Genomic DNA, 23908 nt, shown 5'->3' on the forward strand with positions numbered 1-23908 from the left:
CAGCGTTTCAAAGCGCCCCCCGTCCGTCGAAAAGTTGTTTTATTTCATGTACTTGGTTGAAGTGTTTCATATTTACACACTGCTTTCATATGCATGGGATAATACTCTAATGGTACATAGTTAAAAGTTATTGCACCTGAACCAGTAGTGCTTAACAAATTGTCGGTCTAACCTTGTGGGAAAATGATTCAGACAAGCAATCCGACTCACCCAGGAGAAAAGGTTGATGAAGAATAAATGAATAAGAAGGCACACCCTTACTTGAAATAAAGCAGACACCTCATCTGACACCACCCAAACAGGTGGCCAAGGCCTCTAGCCAGTTTTAAGAAGGCATTTTTTAGGATGTACCAATGTTGGCTTGGATGAGTGTTTAAGATATGATTGCCTTCCAGTATTAAGACATTTGAACATCAAAGCTGGACAAACGGAGCCAAATGATGGTCTTGGAATTGTTTGAACAGATTGATTTTTTCACTTCCACTGAATGATGAGGAGGCAAAATGCTGATGCTGATTTTGATTGTTGCATAAACAGAAACAGAACAGTTACTTCACTGATGTTTTATTGTGTCCACTGAATTTAATTTCAAACCCATCAGCCATGACTTACCTGCAATGAAACCAGACTAAGTAAAATGGATGTACATCTATCTATGTAGGAAGATAGACATTCTTTGCAGCCAGCACTACACATTAAAAAGGCAGTCTGAGTTTGGTAAAGTAAACTGTGTAGAAAACGTGAAATAGTCATGGTGTGTCAATAAGAAGAACTGTGTGTAAATAGAACTAATCACCTTTAGCTAAAGGCATGAAGTGGGATTGTTGGGTTGTTCGTTAATGAAAAAAAAATGTTAGCCATTTTTAAAAACCTAAAATACTCCATGATGGCATATCTATACATTTTAAATGTTTTTTTTTTTTTCAGTTTTCTTTCAGTTGGCACCAACATTGGTGTGCATGTTGTTTCTGTGCGAATTATGGAAATTTGTCATCCATGTTAATGAGGCAATTTGGATTAGTTGCACTGCACAAGGGCATAATAACAGCAGTACCCCAACCAGGAATCAATCCAGCAACTGGTTCTGGGTTCTGAGCCCTGCTCCTTACCATTACACCGTGTTGCTACCCCGTTGAAATTCCAAGACTGTAATGCCTTAGTGTTGTTTGAAGTGCAGTGGGCTGTGTTGATGCTGCGAGAGTAGCTCCTGTAAAGCTTTCATAGAAATACTTACAAATCAAATTTAAATGAAACTGTGTCGGTTTTGCTACAAGCATATTGCCAAAAATAATAATAATAATAATAATTTAAAAAATGTAGCGTACCCCAAATACATTTTTTTTCTCTTTCAAACAATGGTGTTGATCCTACCCTTCTGTTTTATAGTGGGATTAAGAAGAAGCAAAACAATTCATAAAATAATTAATCTTTAATGAATACTCTTTTTATTACAAGCAGAAGTGACAAAAATACCATTATCCAAATATGAATCCATAAATAACTTAAATAAATAAATAAATCTCAATCGATAAATATTAATCCACAAAATCAAGCATTTTGTTCATATGCATTGAGCATAATTCAGTAGTCAACAACTCATAAATAAGGAAAAGTCATTATAATGGAATATTTCTTCAAAGCAGTGTGTGCATTTCACTTATTAAACATACATTCCTAAGTATACATGCAGTCTTATAACTTAATAACATACAAACTCACATGCACAAGAACACACACACCCACACACACACACACACACACACCCACACACAGATTCCCAGTTTCAGCTCCTCTCTATTCACAAGAGTCCCCCTCCTACTATTGTTAACAAATGTTTTTTGTGGGGGTGACAGAAAAAATAAACATCTTCTTCAGCATCCATGCCACTGCCCCTCAGTGCTCACATAACCTCGCTGTTCTTTCCTGCATATTTCCTTGCTCCTCCCCTCAGCATCTGTATGGCAGAGCGGCCTGTCCGACCTTAATTCTGGGGCCCAGAAGAGCCCCCAGAAGTATTCTCCCACCCCAGTCTAAGAACTTGTTAACAGTCAGGTTGATCGGCGAAAGCGGAAGCTCCTTCATGTCTAGGCCCTCGACAGCTTCCTCTGCAGTGGCGCAGTGCCTGTCGTGAGCAATCTGGTGCTGATTTGTAATGTTACACCTTTGCTTTATGTCCAGTGTTTTGCTGCTGGAGCTGTAGATGCTCTCTCCCTCGGGGTTTGCACTGGGATTATCGCCACTTTGCTGAGAGACAAAATGGCAACGGCTCTCTTTATCCTCCTTCCTCCGAGTTTTGGAGGCACTCTTCCTCTCCTTTCTCAGCTGAGGCTGCTCTCCACATGGCCTGTGCGTCTCCTTCTGAGGTCTCCCAGAGGGGAGCAACAGAACACTTGGTGGTGCCTTTTTGTCTTGTCTACTTGTGCTGATATGGATTTCTGTCTCCCTCTTCTGGACAGTTTTGGAACTGTTTGTCTGGCCCTGTAGATGGCTGCTGCTGCTTTCATTCTCTGGCACCCTCTTTTTGTGTACTTGGGAATTTGCACCCAAACTGGTGAGGGAAAGGGTCAGAGATTTGCGTTTGTCTGAGACAGATGTAGCCTCTGATGGTATTTGTAGTTTTGTTGGCTTTGGCATTGGTTTTGACTGGCATTTTGTGGTAGAATTCTGTGCCTGAATCTCAACTCCAGGAGTGCTGTGCATCTCTCTTTGGTTAAGAGTGAGCGTAAGAGTCCTGATTTTGTCAGACAGAGAAAGTTCAGCTGAGTCTTGTTTGTCCTGTTTTGAGTTCAGGGTCAGACCTGGAGCTGCACCCTCACATCGGTCCACAGAGTCCAAAGATAAGTAGTCCTGATTTAAATTGTCTGTGATATGGCCAGGATTTTCACAGTCTGTGTGCACTTTAATCTCCTCAGAATCTCCTTTAGAAACAAAGAGGTTATCCTTAGCAACTCGAATCTGGGTGTCTTGATTGGCTGAGACCGGGAGACAGGAACTGTTGCTGATGTCCTCATTGGTGGAATGTAGACAGGAGTCCGGGGCCTCGGTGAGCTGGCCATTTTGATTTTCTTTGGGGCTCTTTCGAGTTAGGGTACCCTGAAACGACTGCAACTGACCCAGGAAGTTGAAATTTGGCGAAATGGAGGGTCTACGCTCTTTCACAAACCTGAAACAGAAGGATAACACCAGAGAGGTGAATATGTTTGCTGCATATTTTCATGCTGCTGAACGACACACACAGTGAGCATAATATTAATACAGACAAGGGTGCAAATATCTCATCACAGACCAACTTTACACTTATGTAGACACATAAAGTACTTCTCCCCACAAAAAGTATTCACTGACCTGTAGGCATCATCCAGGTCAAGGCCCAGCCGATACATAACGTAGGCCACAGTCAGGGCAGGGGAACGAGACACTCCTGCTGCACAGTGAACCAGCACTGAGCACCCCAGGGACCTTGCACCATCTAAGAGAAAAGGGGTCGCACATTATGCGAGTTAGACACCTCTCACACTGTACATGAAAGCACAGAAAAGTACCTCAGTATTACTGTCAGGTTCACTATCACTAAATATGAAAAAGTGTATCAAACAATGATCATTTTATCAAAGAATGGATAAAAACCTATTTTCACAATCTTATTACAGAAAAACTGCAATGAAAACTGTCATGATTAAAATTTCAATCAGGTGGATTTAGTGTGACAAAAATACACATATATGAGCCCTAGTCTGCTTTCAGATCAGTCTCAAGCCTATCAGTATGACTACCCCATAAGACAATACCTAACCTCATAATTCAATCTTCAAGTGACTGTCGGTCATGGTATGTACAGATATCTAATGTGATCAGTTCAGGCAGAGGTACTCACCAATAAACTGCAGGGCCTCCGGGATCCAAGGCAGCAGTTCATCTCTGAGCGAGTCGTCGATGGGGATGCGGAAATATTGCGACTGAGGCAGGAAGGCTGGCTGAGGACAGCAGCGACTTACACTCAGTACATAGGAGATACCCTGAGACGAGAGGCAGTCCTGGGGAAAAGGAAGAACGTTTCAAGAAGCAGTTAATATAACTTTACATGTACACATGGCATGAAGAACAAAAGATTAACAAAGAACTGAACAACCTATATACTGAATACTAATCAAGAAGAACTACTGAAAAGTCAAACCTCGCAAATGAAGCGGAAATGTCAATGTAGTAATCACAAACGTGGGGTTCTACTGACAAACATTTTGTTCTGTAGACCCCCACGTTTGTGCTGGGGATTTAAAGGTGGAGATACCTTTACCACAATTATTATCTTACCTGCGTAACGTCGGTCTCAGCGCCCAAGTATAGATGTGGTAGGATGAGGGTCAGAGGGGGTCGGTCGGACTCTCTCTCTCTGTAGAACACCATCTCCGACTCTGCTAAAAAAAAGATTAATTCTGTTTCAAACCCAGTCCAAAGACGAAGCAAAAATTACTTTCTTGCTTATTTCCGAGCAATAACAATGATTAATTATGCCGAATATTGTGCATTTATTGCACAGAGGAAGAAATGTAGTCTACCTTTTTATTTAGTTTAGTATCTCTACACGCAGCAAACATTGATAATTTAATGAACAAGACATTATATATTGGAAAGTGTATAATTAACTTACTTTGAAGGTCTTTTCTCCACGTTAAATGACGTTATCGCAAATATTACAGTAGTAAAATATGTAGGTAAAACGCAGACGTAGTTAAACAGTTGAAATGATTCTGCACAAATCCATCTAGCTTAGCAGACGCCGGATGAAAAAGAAGCAAATTTAAATTTAGTTATGTTTTTCGTACAAAAAGTGATAGTGTCGAGCGCTCTTCTCGTTCGCTTCTTCCCTCTTCCTCTTCCCAGCTCGGTCTGCGTCTGTAGTATTGTTTGTTGTTGTATGTCCTATACCTGCACGAAGGAAAACGATGAGGTAATGCCGTTTCGAGAGGCTAAAAATAGTGCCATTACGTGTGATGTCATTTTTAGCCAATCAGCGAAGAGGTTGGAGTCCAAGGACTGATGAGCGCGCACGCTCTATTTGTTCACCATCAACATTTCAGTGGAAGGCCTTTCGAGATTTATTGCGATTAAGTGATCTGTCCCTGCCTCTCGCCTCGATTGGACTGAACCTTTAAATAAAATTTGTTTCAGTTGAACAGGTACGATTCTGTAAGAACTAGGCAAAATTTAAATAGATTTGCCTGGGAGCATGTTTTATTTGAGCATTACCCCAAGAGTGCACGTAAACATAATGTATAATTTAGTACACTGAATTCATATATCTATATTTACACAATGCTTTCACGCATGTAGTCTCTTGTTCACGATAATGTACTCATGCATATGTTTTCTTTTGATAGGGATGTTCCATTATCTACTATGCACTTACAGAATATGTATTACACACAAATGCAGAAATGCCTAACACTTTATTTCCGTGAGCGAGCTAACCGGAGGTCTTTGCACTTACGACTTGTAGATTGTGAACATTTTTTGGTTGGGTGCTTAATTTTTTTTATGCAGAAAGTGAAAATGAGCTTTTCGGGTTATTCCCATGCACGAAAGCTGTACGCGTGCACACAATGGACATCGTTATGTGTCGTTTTCAAGCCACACACGAACGCACAACGTCTGTAAAATGTAACGCGTTGACCGTCGAGTCTTTTTCAAAAAAGCTACCGATACGCCGCGCACATGTACAGAACAAAGCCTTCGTGCTGTCGTTACGCTTGAAAATAGATTAGCCAGCGCACTGTCTGGTGTGTTCACAGCAAACGATTTTCTAAACGGGCAGGACGTTGTAGCCAAACAGAATCGGATACATCACAATCTGGGATGGACTGGGGCAGCGCGTGTCATCTGAGGTTCTGGTGCGTATTCTCTTTATAGATGAGCGCAGGTTTATTTCGATGTATATTAAGTATATGGAAGGGAGTATATGTATTAATACCAGTTTTTAACAAATATGTCGGTTATTTCGCAGTTTCAATCAAATCTGATTCGACAGGTTTGTGCAATTGTAAGTTTTGTGTATCGTGGTTGGGCATATTTTTAATGGAATATTTCGTCCAGTTACAAAATAAATATTGGCTAACTCTGTGCTTCCCAGAGTCCAGTTACAAAATAAATATTAGCCAGGCCTTTGGTTCTCAAAAACAGTGTATACACATGTGCACCAGGGTGGGGATAACAATAATTTAATGTCAGATGTTTAATTTCTTTACTAACCGTATTTGTAAATGCTGTATATGCACACACAAAACAACCACGCAATCAGAGAGGACACTGAGAAAGAGGTGGATATAGGGTATACTTTTACTTTCACATTTTCTCATTACAGAGTAATATATTCTAACACAAGCATCTGACAGATTTTAAACCAATTCACTGGGCTGTGTAGCTAGAGACACTGCATAAACACACACGCGCACACACACAGACACACAATGACAATAACTCCTTATCTAAAATGAGAATGTCCCAGTACTTCATTGGAGCTTCTCCAGGCTGACACTCAGACATGCGCAATGACAATGACACCTTGCTGAGCTAACGCGCCGTTTCGGTACTTCATTAAATTTGAAAATGATAGAGACATACACGCACGCACGCACACACTCAACCACACAATGTTGATTGCAGGTCCCAAGTCAACATGTGCCCTGTAGCTGTGAATGACAGTTGGCAGCTGAGTTGGTCCAGCACTCAGCCCTTGATATTCATAAGACTGAGGTGTGCACATGCTGTGCTGTACATACTGACCCTATTGTCAGGACTATGAGTTACTAATTTCAATATATCCATTACTGCACTTATCAGTACCTACAAGTGTTGCTCAGGGTCTTTGGAAATGCAGCTGTCTGAAATTCTCTACCTCTTCTCCAATTCACACGCCACACAATATTTTAATGCTGCTGTGTGTATGTGTGTAATAGTGTAAATAAAGTAGAAGATAATACCCTCATTTTCAGTCTAAAGTTTCTGTTTCAGTCTAAAGGCTCTGAAAATCTGTTTCCACCACATTCAAGGTACAGTTAACACTGCAAATTGGCTTTGTTAAGGGAATGTCTTACGGCTGTCTCATAAACAGACACTATCTAGTTACCTGTATCTATATAATGGAAAGAGGAAATACAATATACTATACAAGTTACAAATTGACATAATACTACAAAAACTCTTTAAACCATGAATTGTGGTTTATTTTTTTTACTTATATGCACTGCAGTTCATTCTTGTGTATGACTTAACTGCTCTAAATCTGTGCTACTGTTGTAGGCATTTATTGTTTTGAATGAGTCAAGGATGGGTTCAGATGTTGAACAAAGCCAAAGTACAGTGCAGTGTCGGTACTGAGATGTAAACTAAAGTGAATATATTTTAGGAATGCAAAAATAGGGAGGAAATACTGGACTTCAGTGAAATACCCCTGCAAGAAGTCACCAGAGCTTGAACACAGGGGACACAAGATGGAACAGAGGGATCTCTCAAGCTGTAGGATGCCTCTGAGTGCACTGACCATGGGGACTGTGTTAAGTACAACTGGGCCATAGGGAATGCCTTATTGTGGAGAGAAACAGTACAAAGCTGAGGGCATTACATAGGCGAAGTGCATACACAGATGTAGGTGTGTGTGCGTGCGTCTGTGTGTACAGACACAAACGTATAGGTGAAGTTTTCATTTATCTCCCAGGAATGGTTGCAGACCGAAATGTCAACAACAATAATGTGAAAAGAATATGAAGAGAGACCAACATCATTATTCTCTCTCTCCCAATGCGAGCCAGCTGTCAGTACAAGTACAGGAACATGAGGTGTAAACAAACCGAAACAAAAACACAACAATCACCATGTTCTTTAACACACGCCGCCACACATGCACGCACACACACATACACAGGTAAACACCAATAAAAACAATTATTATAGCAATAATAATAATCATGACGATAATAATGACAATAATACAGCTGTCGTGTAGGGACAGCTACTTTTCCCTTATGTAAGCATATTTGAACGTTTTGTAGTTTCTTTGTTAACTGAGATGCAAGCTGGTTCTAGAACTGTTGTGCTAACAGTTCACAGAGGCGCCTGGAGACCGTGTCCTTACTACAGCGGAGCGTCAGCCGGTACATCTGTAAGAGAGAGGAGGGGCGAGGTTACTGAGAAAATACCCGCAGGACTCTACAGAACCACAAGTGACCAAGTGGGAATATGAGCACAGTGAGGATACACAGGTTGTCTGGACGCTATGATACGTAAACACCAATGCTACGCTAAGAGAGTAAGGCAGCGTTTTACCTGCACGTCAGACTTGAGTTGCAGCAGACACAGAGAGACAGACAGGCACCAGTGAGACAGGAATGAAGTGAAGCATGGAGGTGAGCATAGCACGTACGCGTGTGTGAAGGGCTCCAGTTATTGAATGAGACACAGACAGACAGATAGGTGGGGCAGAGTACAGCCCCAAATGGTGATGGAGAGAGACTCGCGCACAGTGGGACAGGCCGGTGCGAGTGAGTGACACAGAATTCAAACACAGAGTGTGAGTGAGTGTGTGGACTTACCTGGGCCTGGGCATTAGGTTCCAGTCTCAGCAGACAGCCCACCTGCTGGGCCTTGGTCTGAATGACTCCGGCACACACAAAGTTCTCTGGGTTTGGGTCCACGTTCTCCAGAAGGGCGCACCCCAGCCCCAGCAACTGAAACACAGTGACAGGGAGCAGCACAAAAGTCAGTTCAATTACCACAATTACTATTATAATTCTTATACTCTTCCCCATGAATAGCTCCAAAAGGTTTCAAGGTTGTAGTACTACAAATCTGAGGAGTAAGCATGCATAAAACAGTTAGAAATGTATTTGGTTAAGCTCATTCCAATTTCAAAGAGTAATCCAGTTAATCTTTAACTAAAAATTCAGTTCACCACTTTGAACATAATTCATTAAAGATCAGTTCACTTCATATTGTCTTTGTGATCTGCAATGACGGTCGTTTACTTTGTTAAAGCATTTGAGAGGCACCAAAATAAGGGAGCAAACAACTTTAGTTTCAGCCCAGAAGTATTTTAATTTATGACAGATTAAGGTCTCAGTTGACCAGGACCATATGTTCTGAAGTCTATTGTACCACAATAATGAGGTACAATATGTTTTCAGAATTAGTAAGATGATTAGTTCCTGGTGGATTGGGGATGGAAAAAAAGCTTTGCAGCTCCTTTCATCATGCATTGTAGTAACATACTGGCAATGAACAGTCTAAACAGGTCTCTGCTGTGAACAAAGAGGATTAGTAATCTATAGAAATAAAAGGCTAGCATGAGCACCAGTGCTTTCCATAGCCACAAAATAGGGACTTTATATGAAAGTCAAAGCCAGAAAAGTTAAATCAGCATCCTAAACCTTAACAACTCTGCAAACAAACACGCTCAGCAAAGAACACTGGGGCAAGAAAAATATCCTCAATGCCCACAGCCATCTTCCCTCATAGCAAAGGTAAACTTCAGATGAAAAAGATTTCGATTTCATAGTACAACTGCTCAGGGAGGCTGAAACATACCAAGATAAAACAATACCTTTAGTTTTAGATTATGCCACTGTGATTCTGATGTGCTGAATCTACATGACATCTTCTCCACAGAGACAAACAGAGAGTAAGTGATGGTGGGAGCACGAGGGTACATTACCTTGGCTTTGAGCAGTTCTGTGTCCATACCATGGTTGGCCTTAAAGATCTTCTGCGCTTCTTGTTGAGGGCTGATTGAAAAGTGAGGTTTTTTTTTCAGTGTTCATTCCCACACATGTAACCTGTAACCACCCCCCCACCCCCCCAATGCAGACACAGACAGACACAGATACAGATACAGACACACAACACCACCACTCACAGACTCAGCTGTTTCCAGCGCTGGAAGAAGTCCTGAGATAACATCTCGGTTGGCTGGAAGAACTTATTAATGGTAACCGGAAGTTTCAGAGTGATGTTCTGTAGAGCACCACCATATCTAAAACAGACATAACATGCACTTATATTTCAGTTATGACACACAGTAGAGATTCATGCTTACTGACATTGCACTGAGCAAGATTCTGCCACACATACAGTGCACATTCGCATTAATCTGACACAAACACAGGTATAAAGAAAAGGTGTGTACCTGAATTTGATGTTAAGCAGTGGGGCCTCACTGAAGTCGCTGAGACACTCAATGTTGACAACCTGCTGAACCTGTGCTCCTCCCTCCACTAGGGGCTCCACTGGTTTTGTCTGCACATTGAGCTGTGAAGGGGACCGAGTCAAGGTCTGTTGAACCACATAAGACTGGAATATGAGTGCCACACTCCAGAGCATTATTAAATGCAGTGCTGTCAGGGTCTTAAATGCTCTCAAATGAAATGAGCACCACACACTAGTGCTAAAGTGAACTCTCAGGGAAAGAAACCAAAATACCAAAATGGCAGTCATTTATTGTGAATAAATGTAATACAGAGCACAAAAGGGTAACTGGTAAGCTCCTTAAGTAAAAGGTCATTATTGCCAACCTGACTTTAAATTATGTACTGGGGTCCGTATAAAACAACTGTGTTAAACACCAGCCATTAGAAATCCCATTCTGTAATTCTGCTTCACTGAACAGCACTGCACACTGCTGTCCTAAAAGGCAACCATAATGAAATACAATCAGAACACTGCTGAACGGTACTGACACAGGCAGACAGTGGAGTCAGCAATGTAACAATATATGCACAGGATATGAGGCTGCAGTTCCCCAGGACAGCTGACAGTAGTGCTGAAACTGACAAACTGCACCGATGTCTTATTGCCGTAGAACAGGTACATCCTTCCTGAAGAGGGAAATGGAAAGAAAAAAGGCTTAATACAGTATTTAACAGACACTCTCCACTCTCCTTGACCAACAGGTTTAATGCATTAAACAGGTATTGAGAGTGGGTGGTTGCGCTGTATGCAATACATAGTAACTCACCCAGGTTCTGGCGATACTCAGATTTGATCCCAATCTGGAGCAGCTGATTCTCAAAGAGAACTCCATTGTTCTTGCACACAAACCTATGAGGCAAAAAGAGGAAGTGAAGGGTAGATGGGCCAGAGCTCAGGACAACAGTAGAGGGAGATGAGTGCTGAGGAAGTTTGGTCAAGCTCTTTTGGTCAAAGTATACATTGTATTCAAGTGTATTTAGGGCTTGCATTTTTTTGTTTTGTCTCAGATAAGAGATCTTTTTTTTTCTAGTTCAAAAACTAAAGAAAAAATGTTCTGCAGTCCCTCTATACTGGCATGCTGCTCACTTTTATAAGCTGTTGTCTCATAATGACAGTGTGAAGTACTTTCAGGCTCTTGTTCCTGTTTTTACATCACATCCAGTTCCCCCAAGTACCTGTATGCTATAATTCAGCATGAAAGTTGAATGACATGTTCACCCAGTGTTTTACATGCATTCTTAAACATTAAACATCTTAATATGCAAGCATGTGGAAGGCAGAAACTGACACATAGGAAAGATCTTTAAAACAGAGAGGTGAAAGAGCAAAATTCATTAACATGGGAAACTAGAACCTGATTGGATTTTAGACAAACAGTGTGCCCTAAAGTGAGAAAGAGAGAGAGGGGAAAGAAGACAAAATCTCTTACTTGTTCAGAAGATCATCTGATTCAGGGAGAGGTGGAGCAGGATCCTCAGAGCTGAGAAAGGATCAAGGGAGAAGGGAATAAAGAGGTCAGTGACATAAGACAGAAAGATTAAGGACAAAAAAAACAGCAAACAGGAAAGATACAAGAGAAAGCCAAACAAAAAAGAAATAAAGATACAGAGGGATGAAAAAGAATTCCAGACGAGACAGGGATTAAGAGATGAAGTGGCAGGGTAACGAAGGGAAGGAAATGGGAAATGGAGGGAAATAAAGAGAAAAGAGGGTTAGGACTTTGAAACAAAAATAATCAAAATTCATAAACAGGCTGCTACATTGTCATATATTATACACTTATATATTTTAAAAAAACAATACACTGCATTTCAAAAGTGGGTTATCGGTTATTTGTATATACCACATTGGCCATAAATGTAAGACAGTTTTTTTCTCAAAATATGCTTGCAGCTTATTCTCCAGTGGCTGTGTTGGCAAAGCCCTCGTCTTGAGTGCAGGCTGAGCCCTATAGCTAAGATTCAAAACCAGCTTTGACCTCTTTGACCAACTCTGGCCAAATGTACAACATTCCAAAAACAGGGTTACATAAAAAAGGAAAGAGCATTAAAAAAATAAAACTCAACCTATATTTGTTCTGAAGCCAATACTGTGAACACTAATGGTTAGTGGTGAAAGGTGGCATCACTGGCCAGAAAGACCCCAGCAGGTGGAATATAGGCAGTTGTAGTGTGTAGGTCTATATCAGTACAAAAACGGATAAACCAACTTGCAGTGACCATGAACAAAAAAAGTGAATAAATGCTGGGCAAGTATCCAAGAGATACAAGGCATCAAAAAAGAATGGCTTTTGAACTCTAGGTTGCTGCAGAAATCACTTTACTTACCCAAATGTGGTTTGTTTGAGACAAGAGGATCACTGAAGTTTGTGATCAAGAAACTGACAGAGGGATGCAAAGTCCCTGTGCAAACCTTGCCACCAGATTGCAAATGCTTGTATCTTCTCTGATGAAAACATTTTTTCCCCGCATTTTCTTCCACATTGAAGTTGTATTATATAATGCAGTTTTGTTGCGTCTGAAATTTCTTGTACTAATCACCTTATAGGGTTGCCATATATTCAGGGCCGCCTTATATTCAGGCCAATATGATACATCACAAGAAAAAAAAAACAACATCCTCCCCATTAACTGTATTCACCTACCTCTTTTCATACACTTCAGAATAACTCTATACTGTCCAGCTATATTTACATCAGAAAGATGTAAATCAAATCATTTATTGCTGCACAAATAACATTTCAGTAATGCAAATTTCATAAAAACTTCCAAATATTTGTAGACCTACAAGACGTACTAATCTAGTTATCATTAGTATCGGCATAGCGGTAACACCATTTATATTCATATGATAGTCTAACTCTGCGCCCCTTACTCCGATTCATCAGGAGCCTCCACCAATAGGGAGTCAGAGCTCTCAGTGGGAGGTTCCAGATCTCTGCCAATGTCCAATCACAATCGAGGATGTGAGAGACACACATATCCAGCACACAGAGATAGAGAGAGAAACAGAAAAAAGGGAGGGAGAGAAAATCACAAGAAAAGAGAAAGACAGTCACATTCACAGCAATATACAGGAGACAAGAATATTACACACAAACACAAAGAGGAAAACACAACAGGCAAAGGCAGAGAGAAAAGAGGCTGACAGACAACAGCAACAGCATCAATAATACAGGTTACCCATTTACTGAAACGAAAACTTTATTCAAGTCACACTTATGTGCCTGTGTTAGATTCCTGGCAGCCTATGTATAGACGGCCACACTTCAGTTTTTCCAATTTTACTGAAGTAATAAACTCACATATTAATGAAAAAATGTGTACATAATAAAACTCCAGAAGGGTAACAGATACTGAAGGCCTACCTGAGGAAGCCTTCATCATTCACCGCAGAGGAAGGAGCTGGAGGTCCTGCATCTGAGAACACATCAACTAATAGGCTTCCTGCACTGGGAGCAGCGGAGCCAATGGGAGCTCCCGAGCGAAGACCCAACAGGTCTGCTGAAGGGGAGGGAGTGGACTGAAATAAGGAAGAAGAAAAAAAAAAAACACCAGGTGAGGTGAATTCTTCAGTAAATTCTGTCTCAGTGTCAGCTTCTGTCTTCCTCTCTGTCCCTCTCTGACACTCACAGCGTTGGACGCAGCGACAGCAGATGCATCAGTCCCCCTGTCCCCGCCTCCGTTCAACTCCCCGCCTGCGTCTCTCTTCCCGTCCTCCAGCTCCGAGACGGACACTGCTCCCGGGCCCTTCTTCTTCTTCAGTTTGGCCAGGATGGATGACTCTCGCTCTGGGAAGGGGGGCATCTCTTCCAGGACAGTGGCCTGTCAGAGACAAAAAGCAGAATACAGAGAGAATGAGGGGATTTAGTGCTGTGTGAAGATATGAAATTACTATACTCCACGGTACTGGACTGATATTATACTGCATGGTAGCAGACTAGTGTTATATAACATGGTAGTAGACAAGTATTAGCGGTTTGCACATCCTGCACCCCACTTCCTCACCAGGACATCGGTGCTGGCGATGGAGGAGAGCTTGAGGTACTCCACGGCCCTCTGCTGCAGCTCCACGTCGGAGTTGCGGATCTGGCTGTCACACCGCAGCACCTCCTGGATGGTAGTCTTGGTCTCAGGGAAGAGGTTGATGAACTTGATGTAGGCGGAGAGAAGCAGGGCACGGGTGGGCACCGAGCACAGGTGGAACTTGGAGTGGAGCAGGTTGAACTGGACGAGGGGGCTGGTGAGAGAGCGGGAGAAAAGACACCGGAAAACATCAATGAGCATCAATCAATGAGGCGCGTTATTTCCTAAGGCAGTGCTAGAGAGGAAGAGGTGAAAACTGACTCACCTGGAGCGAGGGTCCCCAGCGATGAGGTTGCCAAACTCCCCCAGGATGTAACCCCCAACTTTCACCATGTTCTCGTGGCACGCTGGGGCCTGCAACGCCTGGCACAGACAGAGAGCGAGTTTCTTGTCATTGCTGGAGAGTTAGTATCAAATTAGCTGTAAAGGGACACTATCACATACTGATAACTGATCTCTCCAAGAGATCCACTGAGTCAAGGCGGTGCTGCTATGTGCTACTGTTTGAACTCAATCCACTACTCCAAGTGTCATGCAAAAATAGCAAAGGTGCAGGGTACCTCGAACACAGTCTTGGCAGCGTAGCCCTGCACGTCGTCCCTGTTGATGACGATCTGGATGACCCTGTACCACACCTCCTCGCTGACGTAGTCCCCCGCAATGCGGATCAGATTAAGGATGGTATCGACGTACCAGGAATAATCCACTGCATACTTCTCTGCCAAGATGGCCACCTTCAACACCTGCGCAAGGAGAGACACGTTACAAATCCGTTGCCGCACTTCATCTGTCTGACAGTCAAAAACACAGGGACGTTGTAAGCATGGGGAGCATGCTCAACACAGAACAGTGAACACTGTGTGGCTGGACTGGCTCTAGCATGGCACTGTATTAACTGGCTTCACTGGCACAAAAGCTATAACAGAAATGGAAAACACCGGGCAGGCGCACAGATCGGAGTCTGAAATTTTCGAGGATGAGATGGAAAAAAAAAAAAAAAAAAAAAAGACAGACAGCCAGACGTACCATCTCCTCCCTGATTGAGTAGTCTGCGGTCTCCAGGTAGCTCAGCATCTCTGCCACAATCTGCTTGGCGTTGCTGCGGTCGCACATCGCGTAGAGCAGGTCTGCAGCCCTTTGTCTTACGCTCACATCCCTCTCCGTCTGGATGGGGGGGTTAGAAGACAACAGAAATGCATTTCTTGGGTTGAAAAGTTGCACAAGAGCGTAGTAACTGTAGAAAATGTGTGTCAGACAGGCAGACACAGGGAGTGAGTGCGGTTGGGTAACACTGTGCGTGCTGTACCTTTAGCGCATTGATGACGGTCTCGATGTGTGTTTTGACCGCTTCGTGGGAGAACTCTGAGCTGGCCAGAGTGCACATGCTCTCCAGAGCCAGGTAGCGCAGGTTGGTCTCACGGTGCTGCAGGAACTGGCCCAGCTGGTTGCAGGCTCGTACCAGCAGGTTTGGCTCACTGGACAGACCGGGGGAGAGTGGATTAGTGGGAGCGAGGACAAGTTCAACACTCACACTTAACTGTGTTTACATGTATATATATATATATATATATATGCATCAACTCTTTTTGTATTTTTACAGTCAGGCTTTGTAACTTCCTACAACAAACTCCTAATATGACATCCCGTTCCCCTTGTGAAAGACATTCTCACAATGGAGAACATGCCCGCGTAGCCACACAGACAGTACCTGTCATAATGTATGATGAGAGAGATGGCCTCAAACAGAATAGCGTTTTTAGCATTAGAGTGCTGGACCTTCTTGGACTTGGGCGGTTCCTGAGCCTTGTTGAGGATGGTCTCCAGACACTCGACCAGTCTACCCTTCACAGCGCCATCCTCTGGTGGGGGGTAGCACTGCAGCAGCCTAAGTAGCTTGCAAGATAGCCAGGGGGCTGGCACGAAGTAGTACGTGTAGTCTTGCAGGTCAGTGGAGGCAGATGACACAATCTGACAGAGATTGCAAAAGAGGAAAGGAGAACGATTAATACACTGTGCACAAACCTACTGTGGTAACAATACATATCACTGTGACACAAAGCTTGCAACCTTAAGGATGCTAGTTAAACTTCTAGGTGTGGCACTGCTGCTGTACCCGAAGGTTAGCTAATTAACACAGAATACATCACTAAATATCCAACTGTATATGTGAATAACATAAAAATCATAAAATATGTAAGTTGCTCTGAGACAGAGTGTCTGCTAATCAAATGTAATGGCAAAGAAACAACATTACATAGACACAAAAGGTTTGGGGACAGAGAAATATTCCTGCACACCTTAACTTCAGAGATTATAACCTGGGACAGAGAGACAAGCTGAAAGCCTTGGTAATGTTTATGAGTTGCATAAACCCAGAAATCAAGGCAATCAGAAAGAAACTTACTCTGCTGAGTCTCGAGACGGCCAGAGACACACAGGTCTTGAACTCATCTGGGTTCTTCTGGCTCAGACAGGTGATGAGGGAGATTGCTGCAGTCACGACCCCCTGGGAAACACAGAGCCGCTCATTGGACACAAACCAAAACACACAGACTGAGTGACTGCCGCAGTAACCCTGCAGTCAACACAACGATACAACCACATGGTTTAGCGACACACCCATGATCTCTCACAATGTTAAGGCTGTTGAGGCAAGGTTACATATATAGTATAATACTTTATAAATATGATTATGTGACAGTATCACAATTTTAATCTCAACTTGGACATTTTGGTTTTGGATATGGATACTTTTTCACTTAGCAATCAAGTATTGACAAATAAATAGCTTGACATGGGTCAGTGGGTTTCAGTCCATATGCAAATGACCCAATCAAACACTATGCTTTCACATGGAATCTACTGATTAACAGCAGTATTGCTGGAAATTTTATTTTAGCAAAATTATTATTCTTCTGTATTTGCCCATAAGCGGCATAAATATAAAACTGGTTAATAACACCAAAAGGGTTAGAGGTTCACGCTCTAGTTCAAATCCTGATCTCTCTGTGGGCTGTGAGATAATAGGGATCAACTACTTTATTGAACTGTATTATAACTGCAATTTTTTTCTCCATTAAATAATGGTTGGATCAAATGCTTGTTATACGTTTGCTGTCAGACCTGAAGTGGAAATATCCTGTTCTATAAATGGTCTGAGAAGGTGATGTGGTGGATAAGGCCCTAGCCATTAAAGATGTTAATTAGAAAATATTACAGAAGGTTTGAATGTGTGTGACTTGGATTTATCTTATGATTATCATTATCCATCAAAATAATTATGTTAAGTGTGCAAGGGTATGATTATGAGTGCTGCCTGCCCTGGTTACTGGGTAGGCATGCTGTCATGACAGGAAGCAGAGCAGCCTCATACCATGTGCTGGTCGTTGAGAAGGTGCACCACCCTGGAGGTCCACTCGCCCATCAGCACCAGGTCGGGGGACGTCTTGTACAAGCGCAGCAGACACAGGGCCGCCGACTGCTTCACGCTGTCCATCGTGTCCCTGTCGGGGACACAGAGCACTCATCAACACAATGTCCTTAATCACAGAGACAGCTTCAAAATGTCCATTAGGCACCTGTGGAAAAAGATTTTTTACTACAGGCACAACAAAATGTTTAATCTAATCTGTAATGTCATTGCTAAGAGATGGCAGTGTGGCTTAGTGGTTAAGGAGCAGGGCTTGTACCCAAAAGGTTGCAGGTTTGATTCCCCCCCCCCCGTACCCTTGGGCAAGGTACTTGACCCAGAATTTCCTCAGTAAACATCCAGCTGTATAAATGGATACCATGTAAAACTGTAATGAATGTAAGTCGCTTTGAAAATGAAAATAACGTAAAATGTCATGTTCATTACAAAGAAGACTAGAATGTTTAAATCAAGTGACAGAAAGGTTCTGTCTAAACAGCTCCGGCATACGATATATGACTTGACTAAACAGTCTGTTGCTTCAACTGAATTCTGAAAGAATCTGCACTCAAATAAAAGACCATTTCACAGGACAGTTGCATATCATATACCAATGGGCATAAAAAAAAATCCACTCATGTGCCTAATAAACCTTTGGAAAAGACTCACCCAGCTACCAAGATACGGGGGATTTCCCCAGCAAAGGCCTCAGCCATCTCCCTGCTGCCTACATTGGCGATGCAGTGTAGAGCCAGGCACATGAAGGTGGGGTTCCTGCTGGCCAGGTCATTTTTGATGGCGTTATTGATCAAACGGATCAGCTCGCTGTTACTGTTCACCAGCACCGAGATGAACAGGTAGCCCTGGGGAGCAGAAGAAGGAGAGGGGGGTGTTAACTACATCCATATGCTGGCTGTCACAACACCCCAGACTGCGTAAGAGCAAAGAGGGCGATTACACTGACTGCATAGGGGCTCATTAACAAGGGAAGAAATCAATGTCAAAGGTCACGCCATTTCCATTGGAAACAAAATGAAGACGGCCTTTACACTGCGCATGGAATACAGGAAACGGGGTTCACACTCAGAAAAGTTGTATATTTCCAACAACTTTCAGTGTCACATTAAGCATAAATGTCAGACTTTCATGGAGTCTGTGTTTTTATTGCTTTGCAATAGTCAGCTCCTTGAAATTACTGTGAAGTTGGAATCGTGAGGGAAAACACTTTTTGAAGCATTACTTCCAAAACAGACAGATACAAACAAACAGATGTTCTCGGCAGCAAGCATCAGCAACCAGCCACTTTTGGGAGTGGTTTTGATATTCACGCCAGCAAGCTGTGCAATCTGTTAGCAATATGAACACACAGACATGCTCGTGAGCAAGAACTTTGTATGCATGTTGCTAACAATCAAACAATCAATTATGTATGTTTCAGATTTGGTCAATCTTCCATAGCTTTTCAGCGACCGTGGGTTATTTGACTCGATGAATTCCTAGGGTGAAAATATTTTCAAGGATTTCCACTGACCGTGGGAACCCCAAGCAAAGAGGAAGCACGGGTAATGCCACTGTTACGTGAGCTAATGTTTACACTACTTTGAATAATTACAGTTGTAGAGATAAATGGCAACAAAAACCACAACGGTGTTCCTGTCTTGCCAATAAACCCCATGAAACTCAAACAGAGAGAGGCAGAGAGCAGGGCTTCCCTGCGGAGCCTGAGGGCGAATATGTGACATACAAACAGAGCAATAGTGTGGTTAGAGGTAACACACCTCAGCCATAACACCACTGTGACAAATGAGTGAGGGGGTTTAAAGTGTATTTCTGAGACGCGGAGGAAAGCAGTGAAGAGAAAGCTGGAGCAGAAGGTTATACTCACAATCTGCTTTTCGGTGTACTTGTTGGAGCTGAGCAGATTGACAGCCTCCATGTGGCCAAAGTCGATGTCGTGGCCCAGCAAAAAGATGAACAGCAGCTTGCAGACATACTTCTTCTTGCTGTAGCCGTCCAGGGCCTTGTCCCCTTTAAACTTGGAGCGGATATTGGCCAGCTCCTTGTTAATGCGCTTGATCTCTGCCTCTTTACTCTTACCTGGGGGCAGGGTGGGGGCAGAAGAGAGAGGAAGAAAAGGTGAGAGCCAAAAAGGTGAGAGCAAGCCAAATGAAAAATGGACACATAAAGAAGGAGTGAAACACACAAAATTTCACCACTGCTGTACATTTTAGGACTGGCTTTCTTACAGCTGCCCTTCCCAGCCCGCCCTCAACACCCCCAAAACCTCACTTCTGTCATAAACACATTATGCAGTCCAACAGAGCTCACCATTTCATTTCAATCTATCCTGTTTGTGCTGTAATGAACTGCATACAAATGCCATGTACCGGCATGATTTTACTTTCACAAATTCACTTTCTCTCACTGCTAAGGACAACTTCTGGTATAGTGAAACCTCTTAATTAATCATCTGAAATGTTAGAAAAGGCTGTAATCTTTGGTAAACATGGTAGGGTGGCATTTTACATTCATTCATACCGTCTGTGCATAGTCCTGAAATTTTACAAATGCTAACATTCATTTTAAGACCATAAGAAAGTAAAAGGCTGGATAGGTTTGGGAAAGAAGAATCTGGAACTGCAGTTACCAAAAGAGGCACAGGGGGTGAGACCAAGAGATGCAGGACAGTGGAAGATGCTGATAAATGGAAAGATGGGAGGTGGCTAACCTAAAACGAGTGCAGGTGGAAAGGATGCAAAAATGCAGGGCTGGGGAGAGGGACAGAGGAGAGGCAGGAGTACATCAGCAGAGGGAGGAAAGAGAGGACTTGAGAACAAAGGGAAGAGTGTCAAGAACAAAGGAGAGAATCTGCGGTCAAGATCCAGAAAATACAGGAATAAGGGAAACGGGGACAGATATTTTTACAGGAACAGAAGGGGGAGCAGAGTCAAAAGCCAAAACAACAGACCACAATTATGACTATGCATGCATCACACCTGCATACCAAGCACAGCACCCGCACGTGTGTAAATATCTGCACATGTTGCTGATATACTTGATCAGTAAAACTACTTACAGAAGAGCCAAATTCAATATGAGCAATATACTCCTATAAAGTAAGAAGGCAGACAGACCCATGTATTGTATGTACAGTTATGGAAATACAGTATAGTGCAGCTACTGAGTCCACGTGTCTGCTTTAGACCTCACTGGACATGCCAGCAGCGTAGTGCAAGAGTATCCCATCTTTTTATTCCTGTTGTGTACTACAAGCACTACACTGAATGACCTATGGGGTGCTCAGCAGACATCTTCACAGGAACTGGGTACACGCACACAGCGCGTGTTTACAGGAAAATGACTGGGCCGCTCTATAACAGAGATTCAGCGTCGGCCAGAGAATAATCTTATGTGACATATCTTTCCACACACGTTTGTCTCCCACATGACATCAACGCTGAATTTGATCACCCCGCATGTCTGCTGGCTACAGCTTGCTTAAAGGTTTCTGCATCACTCTGCCCCGGGACACTGCTAAAATCCGGACACACACGGTTGACACTACGCTTATCATAAGATAGCCATTCCATCAGAGCAAGTCATCCGTAGTTGCTGAATATACAACATAAATTATACGTGGCGGATACCTGGGGTTTATTATGGATTCATACGGCTCTGTTTTCACGGTTTCTGTAGCGGCCTACTACACTGCACATAGCCAGTTAGCATTGCAACATCACCCGACCGCAGCCCATTCCAGTCCAGTTGCCCGCTGCAGATAACGTAACGATACAGTAACGTTAGCTAGCTGTAGTACCTTTGCTAGCTAACTTGAACCCGCGAATAATGACCTCTCCTATTCAGCGTCAGCCCCCCATTTTAGTGACTTTGTTGGCTCTTCTATAATTAATTCGAAAAGCAAAATAATACAGTTGGGGCATGTTTACCTAACGTCAGCGACGATACACTGGAGTTTAGCAATACTGAACACTTGCCACATAGATGGCTTGCAAGTTGAATAACAAAACAGACACTTACAATTTCGTATGTCCGAAATGAACACCGCTAATCCCCGCATTCCATCTCCTTTCGACACAGCCGGCATTTTCGGTCGTTTTTCCCGACTCCAAACACACAGAGAATGTTTTAGCCAGCTATATAGCCAATTATTTAATTATATTGCTAATTTGTTATAACTAGCTAGCTACGTTTCAAACTACTCGCTAACTGCCCAGCTATTTACCCACCTAGCCAGCTAAGTTCAAAGCAATATTGATTCTGGCGCCTGACACTAACGTTGGTTTGCTAGCTAGCTAACACCTAGCCATCAAGTATATCTAGCCAGCCGGGTTGGGTCGTGTCGCTAGGTTGCGTTAGCTATCCTTCACACAGTGTAGCAATTTTTCGCAGTTAATTCACTGCTATCGCTGTGTCGCGGTTGACCAATGCACCAGCTAGCTGACCATGAATATATAAGGCAAGCGAAGCTATCTTAACCTTAATTCGCTACCTATCTAAGTTGTGTGTCGCTGGTAGCTGGCTAACCAATACCAGAACGGTCCAAACAAGATGTCAATGCCAACCGTTAATTCGGCACACACGATTAGTGAGTCATCCTCTACCAGCTAGCTAGCCTAGTGTCCTATCGCTTTCTAGCTGTCTACTACTATAGCTATCTAGGCTAGCTAGCTAGCTGGCTATATGGTTGTAATACATTACCAAAATGCCCGACCAAAAAAATAATACTGGCTGTGATGCTATTTGATTAACCTATTCCAACAGATTTTTTGGAGAAAGAAAAAAAAAGAAATATGTTATTTCCTTCACCGTTACTTGGCTATCTAGCTACGTGGTCAGCTATTTATTTGAGTCAATGAGAAAGTACTGAAACGGGCTCGTGACCGACGGAGCTGCTGACACTCTCGCATCCGGCTCGCGCGGAGTCCGATGCGCTGGTAGCTCCGGCCTTCCCAGCCGCACATATAAAGGCGATTGGTGGAAGGATACGCTCCGGTGACGATTATTCCCACGTTATCGTGAGTATTAGCTGCTTTCGATATCACTCAAACCCCGAGGACCTTTTGATTGGCTCGGGAGAGGTCAGCGAGGTCGTTATAAAACAAGTCGGTCTTTATGGTTTTTGGACCTTTGAAGTCTGTCGTTACATTCAGTTTTTTATGAATGCATATCGGTATTGTCTGAGTGAAAACAACAGATATTTCCGTAATATATCTGTCTGTGTACATAGTCAAAATGGTGAAGATCTGCACGGAATTTTATATAATTAGTTTCTCGTAGCCTATAGCTATGTTACATCTTGTTTCAGTATGAATGTAGTCTGGAAAGTATGGTATTCGGAGTGGAAATGAAATACGAACATAATTACATGCAGGCCGATGTATTATTAGCAAGAATCCTCTAAATTTTTCTCTACTATTGGAATCCTTGGAGACCGTTCAGTATGGATCATATGAATAAAGAAAACCAAGTAATATTTTCTCTGTTATTGGTAGCTATATAAGCAAAAAATAACTATACATTTTTTTACAATATGGAACAGGTTGACGCCCAAGATATGATTTTTACATGTTTACACCTAAATATTAGACTCAGTGACACACAATAGTTCCACAATGAAGTATAAACAGTTTATCTAATGAAGACTTATAGCTATATGTTGATTACCTATCTGAGGTGAGAAATACAAACAAACTGCCACAGATCAGGAGTTTAACTGGGCCAAAGGTAGCATGATGCTTTAGTTAGTGATGTTTTAGGCTACCTCAATCAACACTGGTCCTATACTGGATCGAGGCAGTGCCCAGGTTAAGAATATGGCTGTGCAGGTCATAACAATTATGTGCTCCCCTTGAGTATGGCCATTACATTGCCCAGAGACCCCGACAAAGGAATGTGTGATTGTATGTTGCCATATCCATCTAACGTCAAACAGGATTATTTTTTTTGCAGTGATGCAAGATAAGTCCTGTATAAAGATGACTTACACAATCAGCAATCACCAACAAAACTAAATGCTCTGCTGTCATGTCCAGAGAGGTCCACTGACTCAACACACTGACCCAATAGCTACAATATTCTGCACTTCTTTATCTGTATATAACATGTGTATGTCTGTCTTTATAATTTTGAGGAATTTATCCCCATGTAGTGATGTCTG

General features: G+C 42.6%; 2 protein-coding genes across 4 annotated transcripts; both read right to left on the reverse strand.

The window, feature by feature from the left end:
- Positions 1 to 1576: 1576 nt before the first annotated feature.
- si:ch211-195b15.8 (dual specificity protein phosphatase 16) lies at positions 1577 to 4894 on the reverse strand. 2 transcript variants are annotated; one of them, XM_036553142.1, is made up of 5 exons: positions 4649 to 4894; positions 4312 to 4412; positions 3875 to 4034; positions 3346 to 3469; positions 1577 to 3163 (listed from the first exon to the last, which is right to left on the reverse strand). In XM_036553142.1, exons 2-5 carry the CDS (start codon positions 4402 to 4404, stop codon positions 1948 to 1950), a joined length of 1593 nt encoding a protein of 530 aa, XP_036409035.1. In that variant the 5' UTR covers positions 4405 to 4412; positions 4649 to 4894; the 3' UTR covers positions 1577 to 1947. The 2 variants fall into 2 exon arrangements, with proteins under 2 accessions (XP_036409035.1, XP_036409034.1); XM_036553141.1 differs by having other exon boundaries at positions 1578 to 3163; positions 4312 to 4415.
- A 3025-nt stretch (positions 4895 to 7919) lies between these two features.
- On the reverse strand, positions 7920 to 22672 carry ap2a1 (adaptor related protein complex 2 subunit alpha 1). 2 transcript variants are annotated; one of them, XM_036552513.1, is made up of 22 exons: positions 21769 to 22672; positions 19616 to 19827; positions 18400 to 18593; positions 17695 to 17824; positions 16726 to 16827; positions 16030 to 16289; positions 15628 to 15796; positions 15348 to 15485; positions 14882 to 15064; positions 14587 to 14684; positions 14244 to 14475; positions 13869 to 14060; positions 13604 to 13758; positions 13111 to 13173; positions 11666 to 11716; positions 11003 to 11085; positions 10773 to 10862; positions 10175 to 10298; positions 9905 to 10021; positions 9704 to 9773; positions 8586 to 8720; positions 7920 to 8153 (listed from the first exon to the last, which is right to left on the reverse strand). In XM_036552513.1, the coding sequence occupies exons 1-22, from the start codon at positions 21833 to 21835 to the stop codon at positions 8076 to 8078; spliced, it is 2943 nt and encodes a 980-aa protein (XP_036408406.1). In that variant the 5' UTR covers positions 21836 to 22672; the 3' UTR covers positions 7920 to 8075. The 2 variants fall into 2 exon arrangements, with proteins under 2 accessions (XP_036408406.1, XP_036408407.1); XM_036552514.1 differs by lacking the exon at positions 13111 to 13173.
- Between the last annotated feature and the right edge of the window lie 1236 nt (positions 22673 to 23908).

The sequence above is a fragment of the Megalops cyprinoides genome, chromosome 19 (genome assembly GCF_013368585.1).
Source record: "Megalops cyprinoides isolate fMegCyp1 chromosome 19, fMegCyp1.pri, whole genome shotgun sequence".
NCBI lineage: Eukaryota > Metazoa > Chordata > Actinopteri > Elopiformes > Megalopidae > Megalops > Megalops cyprinoides.